Below are 12,500 nucleotides of genomic sequence, written 5' to 3'. Positions count from 1 at the left end.
GAGTAGTGGGGTCGACGTGGAAGGAAATTTAGGCGCGGGGTGTCACAGCTGGTGCTGAGAACCAGCTGGTGGAAGGGCCAGACGGTGGTCATGGCCGTGGTGTGCGTAGCAATCGATATTTGATGCAAAGGTTCTGGAAACGGAGAGCTGCTTCTAGGCGATTCTTGGACAAAGAAGTCTGAGAACTTACTAAGTGTTCTCCGTCCGTTACGAATGTGGGATAATGGTTAGGGTCTGATCTAACCAACATGATAGAAAATTATAAATAAGTAAATACATAAACAAGTAGATGAATAAATGAATAGACAAATAAACAAGTAAATACATAAATAAGTAAATAATTAAATAAATAAATAAATAAATAGGATAGCCTGGTGGCAGGCAGATTACTTTCTGTGCTCCGCTCCACCCTCCCTCCCTCCCTCCCTCCTTCCCTCATTCCCTCCCTCCCTCCTTCTCTCCCTCCCGCTCCCTCTCACTGCCTCCTGCGATCTACAAAAGTTTTTTCTTACAAACTTACACATCGTAATGAAACATTTTCCCTCCCGTTATTTTACAGCGATACTTTCATTTCACTCCCCCCGAAAACTTTCTCATAACTCTGGGATTCCTTTTACTTTACGTTAACCCATCTTTCTTCTTTTACCAATTAAATCCCTCTTAGTTTTTCTTGGTCTTCCTGCTCTTGTAAACCGTTCACCTCTTCGCTTTCCCCATACGTACGCACATACATACATACATACATACATACATATATATATATATATATATATATATATAATACTGATGACCCACTTTCGGAGAAGAATAAGCGAAGATATAGAGATCTGTATATTTCGATCACTTACTGTGATCCTCTTCGGCAGATATAAGTTACAAAGTACAGAACAATATGTATTTATAGTAAAGCAGTGAGGTAACATGAGGGGACGAGGCTCAGGTCAACACGCCCGGCACGCATGCTCGCATCTTGGTGGCTCAGGTCACATGACCGGCGTTGCATGGGCCTTGGTGAGTTTTGTCCACCGTTAATGTTGATGGTAACATTTTATTTATGGCAAAAGAAGAAATACAGTCTGGTGACCATTGACCATGGGAAATGTTATAATTTGGGAATGGTCACCAGACTGTATTTCTTCTTTTGCCATAAATAAAATGTTACCATCAACATTAACGGTGGACAAAACTCACCAAGGCCCATGCAACGCCGGTCATGTGACCTGAGCCACCAAGATGCGAGCATGCGTGCCGGGCGTGTTGACCTGAGCCTCGTCCCCTCATGTTACCTCACTGCTTTACTATAAATACATATTGTTCTGTACTTTGTAACTTATAGAAGAGGATCACAGTAAGTGATCGAAATATACAGATCTCTATATCTTCGCTTATTCTTCTCCGAAAGTGGGTCATCAGTATTATTTTACATATGTGCTACGACATATCTTTGTTGTGGATATATATATATATATATATATATATATATATATATATATATATATATTACTTTTTTCTCCTATCTTCCTTTCTTTTCTTTATTATTTCCTATTCCGTCTCCATTAACCTCCTCCCCTCCAGACTTTTGAAAATATTTCCTTCTTCTTTTTCCTTTGCTACCCCTTTCTATTTCGTCCCTTTCTCCTTACTTACCCCTTTCCCCTTCCCCTTCCACTCCTTTTCTTTTCATTTGCCACCCCTTTCCTTTTCGTTCCTTCTTTCTTGCCACTCTTCTATTTCCCTTCCCCTTCCCCCCTTCCCCCCTTCCCCCTTCCACTCCTTCCCCCTTCCCCCCTTCAGGTATATCGCCCATCCATCTTTCCAGTCATTTCACGACACGATGACCACAGCATATTGAACTTGGTCGATCGTCCTCCGCATCATCGCCTTATCCGCTACAGCATTCACATTATCTGTTGCAGTCTTCGTCTTATCTGATACATCCTGCACCGTATCCACAACAACCTCTTCCCTTTATGCTACAAACATCATCTCAATGCAGGCCCCAGTCACGCTGGCTTGCCTCTATGGTTCACAACGCCATCGCCATTTACCGCAACACAACTGCGAGGGGAAAGGGGTCATTCCATCTTCTTCATCATCTGCATCCTTCGTCCTATATCTTCTTCGTCATCTGCATCCTTCGTCTTATTAAGCGACATGTACAAATCGCGTTATCTCCCTTTTCTTTTAGAGAAAAGTGCCTTTCAGTTAAAGTCCTCGCTTCGGATATGCAAACCGTGATTTCAAGAGCAAATTTTCGTTCATCTAAGGTGGGACTCCTCTAGAACGATGGGAGGTCTCCCTCGTTCCCCTCTTTCTAGAAGGGTGGATAGGGGCTGAATTCTAGGGTTTAAAAGGAGTGATTAAGGCCACAGATTTTCAGACGCAATTAATTGTAATAGTGACCTTTTTTTACAAGACGCTTTTTATTAAATATCGATTAGATTAGCATCATGACAACGAGGGACCGTTATCTTCGATTTATATTTATAATTTTTTGAGGATCCAGTTCGTTATAAAAGCCAAATTGACCATGGGCCATCGGTGTAAAAGCTTCTGGAGGTTGAATGCATATTACTCTATAACAGATTTAATGTGCGTGGGGCCTCTTCAGTCGTGACGTTTCACATTCGTGTCACGGATCTCCGTCTATGAATAAGGCGAGTGTCCCCTGCTGGACAAAACCAACGAGGCAGAGGTGACGTCACCAGTTCGGTACGATGACGCCTACGAAAGCGTCATGATTATATATATACAGTATATATATATATATATATATATATATATATATATATATTCTGTAATTGTACATGAGTTACCTCCGGATTCTGTGAACTGGTTTGATCACGTTTTCTGTGTTTATTATTACTCAGAGTAAAAGAGAACGAGTAATACAGCAGTGACTTTATATCTTATAATGTGAGTAGTGTGATACATCGTACATATGGCAGCCGATGCTGCGCGCGAAAATTTGACTCGTACTGAAGTGATTAATACACGACCAACAGATGCAGACCTACCACTTCCCTCACCTATTCACCCATCCTCCGCGGTCTTCTGTAGTTTCTTGCGGGACCCCGATGGTCCTCTCACAGGTACCCCGCGCGATACCCCTGGATACCGCCCCCCCCCCACTGTGTCATCCTGTGGTACTTTACCCCTCGGTACCTCAGTGGTACCTCTTGGTGCTCCTCCGTAATATCTCTATGTATCTCGCAATCTGTCATGATAACTGAACACTTCTTAGTTGCTTTGGTCATGCAGGTCCTGAATTGCAAGCCAACTCGGGTTTTCGGCCGTGGATAGAAAGGTTGCGACTACAATAGGGGCTGCCACTGACTTTAGTGCCGTTTTCGTGCCCCATTCATTTTAACGGGAGGCCGTTTGCTGGTTGTGTACTAAATGAAGAAAGACACAGAGAGTGACTGTATGTATGAGTGGTGGGGGTTGGTTGGTCATTACAGTCTTGGATCACGTGTCGGATTCGTGCCTGACAGCTGTCACCTGGTTGGATGCACACACACACACACACACACACACACACACACACACACACACGCACGCACGCACACACACACACACACACACACACACACACACACACACACACACACACACACACACACACACACACACACACACACACACACACACACACACACACACACACACACACACTCACACACACACTCACACGTACGCACGCACAACTCCTACCCACCAGAGTTGGGATGTCGGTTTGCAGTGCTGTGGTGCTTTTCAGCCCTGGTCGAGGACTGGAATCAGGTCTGAATTAGGGGTCGAGCGTGGTACTACTACACCAGCAAATGTGTGTGTGTGTGTGTGTGTGTGTGTGTGTGTGTGTGTGTGTGTGTGTGTGTGTGTGTGTGTGTGTAAGTGTACGTGAGTGCGCGCGCGCATGTGTGTGTGTGTGTAAGTGTACGTGAGTGCACGCGCGCATGTGTGTGTGTGTGTGTGTGTGTGTGTGTGTGTGTGTGTGTGTGTGTGTGTGTGTGTGTGTGTGTGTGTGTGTGTGTGTGTGTGTGTGTGTGTGTGTGTGTGTGTTTGTGTGTTTGTGTGTTTTCGTGTACATGCGTGCGTGCGTGCGTGCGTGCGTGCGTGATTTGCCAGGGCGATGGATTTCCAGTCCAGAGAGAGACATTACGAATTCGACGGCTGGCCTCCTCGGCGCGACTCGTTTTGTGAACGAGCGGTACGGCCTTGACTCAACCCTTCTTACGAGGTCTACTGCGAGTGCCGCCAGACGATTTTATTAACCAGAGGGAAAGGTCTCCTGTGGTCAACGGACCCAACGCTGACTGACTCATGCTCTCTCAGTCTGGTGGCTTAGGAGAGCAACCTCTACGAAAAGGGCAAAATCCTACTGCCAATGATTATAATTATATTGTACACGTACGAGCGTAGTGTATGTGTGTTTGTTTGTATATGTTCTTGTGTGTGTATGCGTGTGGAAATGTGTGTGTGTGTGTGTGTGTGTGTGTGTGTGTGTGTGTGTGTGTGTGTGTGTGTGTGTGTGTGTGTGTGTGTGTGTGTGTGTGTGTGTGTTTGTGTGTGCGCGTGTGCGTTCGTTTGTACGTGTCGGTACCTGTTCAACTGCAACCCAAATCCAGACGGGTCACGGCGGATGTCCCGCCTGGATGCAAGAGGGCAAGAAGACACTCACCTGTACCGGTGCCGCTGACCGCCGAGGCAGAGGAGGTGGCTGCGGCGTAGGAGGCTGCTGCCGCGTGGGTTGCGGCGTTGAAGGAGGACGCCGCAACGGCCGCTTGCGACGCCGCGTTCCCGCAGGACGCGAGCTGGGAGGACGACCTCTGGTAGGACGATGACAAGGACGACAGCGGGTCGTGGAACATGTAGGGGTAGGCTGAGGTGGCGTCCCGTTGCTGCAGACACGATCCGCCCATCGAGCTCAAGGACCCGGACATGCTGTTGGGGAGGAACGGAAGCGAAGGAAAAGGTCTTAGAGAGAGGCTGGGGAACGTTTCGTCAGGTTATAATCATCGCTTTTGTTGCTGGGGACTCTGTCAATTTGGTATTCTTAAAAAAAGAAAAAAAAATCCTTATATGAATCTTATGTAAATCCTTGGGAGGGAAAGATTTATATAAGGAAGGATTTTTCTAAGAATGCCACCGTAAGATTATTACGGTGGTATTCTTAAAAAAATATTTCCTTATATCTTTCCCTACCAAGGTTTTATATAAGATTTATGTAAGATTTTTTTTTAAGAATACCTCCGTATGACGGGCAAAGAGGTGGAGTTGTAGAGTTGGTTAGGAAGAGAGTTAAGAAGAGTTTATGAGAACGGAGGGATCATAGAAGTTAAAAATGATGAACATAATTTTTTAATGAAGATAAGCCACTAGTCACAAAATAACGATGCTGCGTAACTGCTCTGTTGTGATGTCAGTAAAGTCCCTAAAATGTCGACTGCCTCAAACTTGTGCAGCCAGTACCTCGTGGGTGAGTGAGGAACATATACATATAGTAATATGGCAAAATAGATAAAGACAGAGTAGTGCTGTCCTTAAAAAATAACATAAAGTATAGCCAGGGTCTTTTGGTAGCTACTCTAAAGTTGTCTAGAGCCCTCGAATTCCGGTAAATGAACAAGTAAACAGACAAACAAAAGCATTAAAGGTATATGAATAAAAAAAAAATAATTAAATGAATATGTAAATAAATACATGAATGAATCAATAGATGAATAGACAAATACAAATTGAATAAGTAGATAAACAAATAGATACATAGTTAAAGTTAAGAATCAATCAACAAAGAAACAGAAATTGATAGAAATAGATATAAGAGAATGAATGGTGTGTCTGACAACGGTCAGTGTTGGCTGAGTCGAGTTTAGAGCGAGAAGACCTGACGAAGGAGGAGATGTGCTGGGGCTGGGGGGGGGGTCGTGATGGTGGGAGTGTGACGTCATGGGTTGTAGGGGTGCGTGGGAGGCAGAGCGGGCGAATGAGAGAAGTGGAAGTGAACAAATGAAAAAAAGAGGGGGGTGGAAGTGGTTATTATGGGTGAAATGGTGAAGAGAGAGAGAGAGAGAGAAAGAGAGAGAGAGAGAGAGAGAGAGAGAGAGAGAGAGAGAGAAAGAAAGAAAGAAAGAAAGAAAGAGAGAGAGAGAGAGAGAGAGAGAGAGAGAGAGAGAGAGAGAGAGAGAGAGAGAGAGAGAGAGAGAGAATGAGAGAGAGAGAGAGAGAGAATGAGAGAGAGAGAGAGAGAGAGAGAGAGAGAGAGAGAGAGAGAGAGAGAGAATGAGAGAGAGAGAGAGAGAGAGAGAGAGAGAGAGAGAGAGAGAGAGAGAGAGAGAGAGAGAGAGAGAGAGAGAGAGAGAGAGAGAGAGAGAGAGAGAGAGAGAGAGAGAGAGAGAGAGAGAGAGAGAGAGAGAGAGAGAGAGAGAGAGAGAGAGGAGAGAGAGAGAGAGAGAGAGAGAGAGAGAGAGAGAGAGAGAGAGAGAGAGGAGAGAGAGAGAGAGAGAGAGAGAGAGAGAGAGAGAGAGAGAGAGAGAGAGAGAGAGAGAGAGAGAGAGAGAGAGAGAGAGAGAGAGAGAGAGAGAGAGAGAGAGAGAGAGAGAGAGAGAGAGAGAGAGAGAGAGAGAGAGAGAAGAGAGAAGAGAGAGAGAGAGAGAGAGAGAAGAGAGAGAGAGAGAGAGAGAGAGAGAGAGAGAGAGAGAGAGAGAGAGAGAGAGAGAGAGAGAGAGAGAGAGAGAGAGAGAGAGAGAGAGAGAGAGAGAGAGAGAGAGAGAGAGAGAGAGAGAGAGAGAGAGAGAGAGAGAGAGAGAGAGAGAGAGAGAGAGAGAGAGAGAGAGAGAGAGAGAGGGGCGAGTGATAGCGACCAAAACATGACATCCATATGGTACATGGCCAGGTCGGAACCGCCTTGTCACTTCATCAACAACTGGACATAGTTGTTCGGTGTTCCCAATGCCGAATACGGATGGTGTCTTTGTGGGGAAAGAGGTGGTTGAAGATGTTCCCCAGTAAATATATCGAAACAGAAAATATTCCTCCATTTTCATAAAGACAAACAAATTGAAAATTCTTTTGGGAAAAGAAGAGAGAGAAAAAAAAGAAAAAATAAAGAAAATATATCTTATGAATTCATAAATTTCTTTCCTGCAAACTTGCATTGAATGACCATCTTGAAGAAAGCAGGCAGAGCACATCTGACAAGATAATGTTTACGCCAGCACTGATAAATAAAATAAAAAAAGAACAAAAGACACGCAGTCATGCTACCGGTGTCAAAGCGACCAGACAAAGCGACACAGACACATCTAACAGCAACAAAATCAAACAGAAGACAGCGAACGTAAAATTTTTCATTTAACAAAACGAACGTGAGAGAGAGGTCGAGAACGTACCGCGAGGAGGCTGACGTAGTAAGCAGACTGCGATGGTGGTGTAGGTATTGGTATGCGGAACTGTCCGACATTGACAAGGCAGGAGTGTCGTAGTGGGGTGAAGGGGTGGAGGAGCTGCAAAAGGGGGGGGGGAATGGAGGGCCAAAAGTTAGGTCACCAGATCGCACAAGTGGGGGGGGGGGGCAACATTCCATCAAAGTATTTCTCAACCTGGGCCAAAAAGGACACTAAGCCTAAACACAAACTGAGACGCAGGCGGCACAGACGACACAGGCGACGCAGGCGAGACAGGCGACACAGGCGACGCAGGAGACACAGGCGACGCAGGTGACGCAGGCGACGCAGGTGACGCAGGCGGCACAGGCGACGCAGGCGCAGCAGGTGACGCAGGCGGCACAGGCGACGCAGGCGGCACAGACGACACAGGCGATACAGCACAGGGGAAAGGCAGACTTTCTGTAGCTGAACTGAGATATTTTGAACTTATGCCTCTGCATCTCAAATGAGAGAGAAGTTCAAACTGTACTTCATTTCAGCAACTGGAAGTCTGTCTTTGGTCTGTACTGCGTCTCAGTTTGCGCTTAGGTGTTTAGGGAAGTCCACCAAGTTGTGGCCACAAACAGAAGTAGAAATTAGAAGTATATATATATATATATATATATATATATATATATATATATATATATATATATATATATATATATATATATATATATAACGATTCAGTTCACTGTTGACATGGCCTCTAGGATGCTAAAGAACAGCAATACATAAATATTAGATACATAAGAAATAGGTTGAAAACCCTTGGATTTTACATACACGCAGTTAGGGTTACTAACAAGTAACCTTATGGGGATTATTCATGAGAAGAAATTAAATTCACAAGTAAATACTCAATCCAAAATTAAACTTTATAGTGGACATATAAATATATACATGTGCACACATACATACACGCATGCATACAAAATGTATGCATACACGGTATACTGGTGTAATAGTAGCGCCTTAGACTGCTAAAACAGTAGTTTCAAGATCGATCCCCGCCCAAGGATTGAAAAGAGAAAGAGGGATGGAGGGGGAGAGGGGGAATGGGAGAGAGAAAGAGAGGGAACTAAGAGAGAGGGAGAGAGGAGGAGAGGGAGAGAGGATGGGGAGAGGATGAGGAAGAAAGGGGGATGGGGAGAAAGGAGAATAGGGTGAGAGGGTGAGGGGGTGAGGGAGAGGGAGAGAGATAGGGGAGGAGAGGGGGAAGGGAGAGAGATGGAAAAGGGAAGAAGGGAGGGGGAGGGGGAGAGGGACGAGAGGGGAGAGAGGGGAGAGGGACAGAGGAGGAAAGGGGAGGAAGAAGTGTAGGAGGAGGGAAAGGGAGAGGGAGAAGGAAGGGGAGGTGGACACACACACACACACACACACACACACACACACACACACACACACACACACACACACACACACACACACACACACACACACACACACACACACACACACACACACACACACACACACACACACACACTCACACACACACACACACACACACACACACACACACACACACACACACACACACACAGACACACACACACACACACACACACACACACACACACACACACACACACACACACACACACACACACACACACACACACACACACACACACACACACACACACACACACACACACACACACACACACACACACACACACACACACACACACACACACACATACACACACATACTCACTAACCGAAGACAGGCATTCATAGAAGTACCAAGGTTAGTATATATTCCAGTCATGTGGCAGACATGTACAGGTGGCAAGGGAAGTTGTCTGTCGAGGAAAACAGGAAGAAACGAGAGATGTGGGTATGTGACTTGTGCACGGGCACTCTGGCGACAGTGCCGTTCCAACGAGAAATACATTTTCCTGTTGAGCCAGGGGGAAAGACGGAGAGAAACACCGCCATTCCGTAGTCTTGTGCACTAACAGGCAGTTCTTGTCAACCCCCCTCCCTCACCCCACCCTACTACACCACCTAGACACTGCGAGATACAAAGGCGGGACACCACGAGCGTAGCTCCCCTTCCCGCAAAATACAACTAGGTAAATACAAGCATCGCTTGATAAAAATGTAACTGGTGTACAGCCTATGGGCCGGACACTTGCTGTCCTTTAAGACAAAGATCAACCCAATACATTTTCCTTTACCAAAACCACTTTGACATGCCTGTTAATCCATAAGGACTACAACCACGGGTATTACTTCCACTCCTTAAGAAAAAGAAGAAAAATCTACAAGAAAAAAAAATCTACAAGGCCGCGAGATCCCCGTGCACCCCCGGATCCAGAAGAAACCACACTGTGCCCTTTGGCTGCTCCTGGTCGAGCCCACTGTCCGCATCGTCGGTCCCGTGGGCCTCGCCCTCGCGACGGCGCGGCGGCCCGCCTGAGCCATAACACAAATAATAATTTGTATATAAGATTGGGCTAATCCAGGGGGAGGAGGGGACCAACCTCCCGGCATCACCGATCTCCGCATTACATAATTAACTCGCGGGGAGAGGGGGTCGTCAGAGGGACAGAGGAGGAAAAGAGGGAAAGGAGGAAAAGTGGGAAAGGAGGAAAAGAGGGACAGAGGAGGAAAAGAGGGAAGGGAGGAAAAGAGGGAAAAGGAGGAAAAGAGGGAAGGGAGGAAAAGAGGGAAAGGAGGAAAAGAGGGAAAGGAGGAAAAGAGGGAAAGGAGGAAAAGAGGGAAAGGAGGAAAAGAGGGAAAGGAGGAAAAGAGGGAAAGGAGGAAAAGAGGAAAAGGAGGAAAAGAGGGAAAGGAGGAAAAGAGGGAAAGGAGGAAAAGAGGGAAAGGAGGAAAAGAGGGAAAGGAGGAAAATAGGGAAAAGGAGGAAAAGAGGGAAAGGAGGAAAAGAGGGAAAGGAGGAAAAGAGGGAAAGGAGGAAAAGAGGGACAGAGGAGGAAAAGAGGGAAAGGAGGAAAAGAGGGACAGAGGAGGAAAAGAGGGAAAGGAGGAAAAGAGGGAAAGGAGAAAAGAGGGAAAAAGAGGAAAAGAGGGAAAGGAGAAAAGAGGGAAGAGGAGGAAAAGAGGGAAAGGAGGAAAAGAGGGAAAGGAGGAAAAGAGGGAAAGGAGGAAAAGAGGGAAAGGAGGAAAAGAGGGAAAAGGAGGAAAAGAGGGAAAAGGAGGAAAAGAGGGGAAGGAGGAAAATAGGGAAAGGAGGAAAAGTGGGAAAAGGAGGAAAAGAGGAAAAAGGAGGAAAAGAGGGAAAGGAGGAAAATAGGGAAAAGGAGGAGAAGAGGGAAAGGAGGAAAAGAGGGAAAGGAGGAAAAGAGGGAAAGGAGGAAAAGAGGGAAAGGAGGAAAATAGGGAAAAGGAGGAAAAGAGGGAAAGGAGGAAAAGAGGGAAAAAGAAGAAAGGCAAGGAAAGGAGAAGGAGGGAGAGAAAAGGGGTGGAAAGGAAAAGAAAGAAACTGAGGGAAAGGAGGAAAAGAGGGAAAGGATAAAAAGAGGGAAAGGAGGAAAAGTGGGACAGAGGAGGAAAATAGGGAAAATGAAGAAAGGCGAGGAAAGGAGACGGAGGGAGAAGAAAGGGGTGGAAAGGAAAAGAAGGAAACTAAGGGAAAGGGGGAAAGAGGGAAAATGAAGAAAGGCAAGGAAAGGAGAGGGAGGGAGAGAAAAGGGGTGGGAAGGAAAAAAAGTAAACTGAGGGAAAGGAGGGAAAAGAGAGTGAGGAGGAGAAAGGGGTGAATGGGAAAAAGAGTAGACGCGAAGAAAAGAGGAAAACGAGAAGAATGAGGTAAGGGTGAAAATATAGGAAATGTAGAAAAGAGGGTAACGAAAGAAGAGAAGAAGATAAAAGAGGAGGGAGAGTGATATTGGTAGAAAGAGGAGGCAAAAAGAGAAAGAGCAGTCGGTTGTATTTGCGATGGACGGTGCTTAGAGGACAGGAAGGATGGAGAGTAGAGAGTAGATGAAGAATCAGAGAAGAGGTGAAGGTTATGAGTGGTTAAAAGCAATTCATAAGAAGAGGGAATCATGTATACTATATTTAACGTCCATATATAGTTCCATTAATGTCCTCTTTTGTTTCGTTAAGTGCAAGCACACACAACTACAAACACACACAAAAACAAGCACACATGCATACGTTTAGACACATGCGCACATACATAAACATACATACATACACACACACACACTCACACACACACACACACACACACACACACACACACACACACACACACACACACACACACACACACACACACACACACACACATACATACACATACACGGATACACACACACACACGCACACACGCACGCACACACCACGCACGCACGCACACACACACACACACACACACACACGCACACACGCACGCACACACCACGCACGCACACACACACACACACACACACACACACACACACACACACACACACACACACACACACACACACACACACACACACACACACACACACACACACACACACACATACACACACACACACACACACACACACACACAGATGCACACATGCAGGCTTGCACGAACGAGCGTACACAAAAGAATCATAAATCAAAAGTTGGGCAGATAAAGAGATAAGCAATCAATAAAAATGACAACAAAAGTTTTATGAAAATTCAGCCGAACCTCCATTCGAGAGTAAGAGAGTGAGAGTGAGAGAGAGAGAGAGAGAGAGAGAGAGAGAGAGAGAGAGAGAGAGAGAGAGAGAGAGAGAGAGAGAGAGAGAGAGAGAGAGAGAGAGAGAGAGAGAGAGAGAGAGAGAGAGAGAGAGAGAGAGAGAGAGAGAGAGAGAGAGAGAGAGAGAGAGAGAGAGAGCGCACGTCTCCCTCAGGGCTCAGACGACCAATCACTTGAGTTAATCCGAGTCACGTGACCTCATATGAAGTTGTTACACTAGAGCGAGCAATCACGGGAAGCTTATTGTCCTTTATATGTTGGCGGTTTTTGTTCCTCGAGTGTTGGAACAGCGAGGAGGTCGTTGATGGAAGTGGCGATCGTGAAGAAGGCAGTCGTAGATCACTGGACCCCTAGTGGTCCAATGGACCCCT

General features: G+C 45.9%; 1 protein-coding gene across 6 annotated transcripts in view; it reads right to left on the bottom strand.

The window, feature by feature from the left end:
* Positions 1 to 12,500, bottom strand: part of toy (paired box 6 protein twin of eyeless) — a 463,084-nt gene that overhangs the window by 7,680 nt on the left and 442,904 nt on the right. For 4 of the 6 annotated variants that reach the window (XM_076200796.1, XM_076200799.1, XM_076200798.1 and 1 more), the window contains 2 exons: positions 7,392 to 7,505; positions 4,682 to 4,944 (listed from right to left, as the gene is read on the bottom strand). In XM_076200796.1, the coding sequence (XP_076056911.1) occupies positions 4,682 to 4,944; positions 7,392 to 7,505 (377 nt within the window). The remainder of the gene's footprint in view (positions 1 to 4,681; positions 4,945 to 7,391; positions 7,506 to 12,500) is intronic. The other 2 variants (XM_076200800.1, XM_076200801.1) reach the window with 1 other exon arrangement.

The sequence above is a fragment of the Oratosquilla oratoria genome, chromosome 17, assembly GCF_046742065.1.
Source record: "Oratosquilla oratoria isolate Oo_2021 chromosome 17, ASM4674206v1, whole genome shotgun sequence".
NCBI lineage: Eukaryota > Metazoa > Arthropoda > Malacostraca > Stomatopoda > Squillidae > Oratosquilla > Oratosquilla oratoria.
This window is presented reverse-complemented; position numbering and strand designations above follow the sequence as displayed.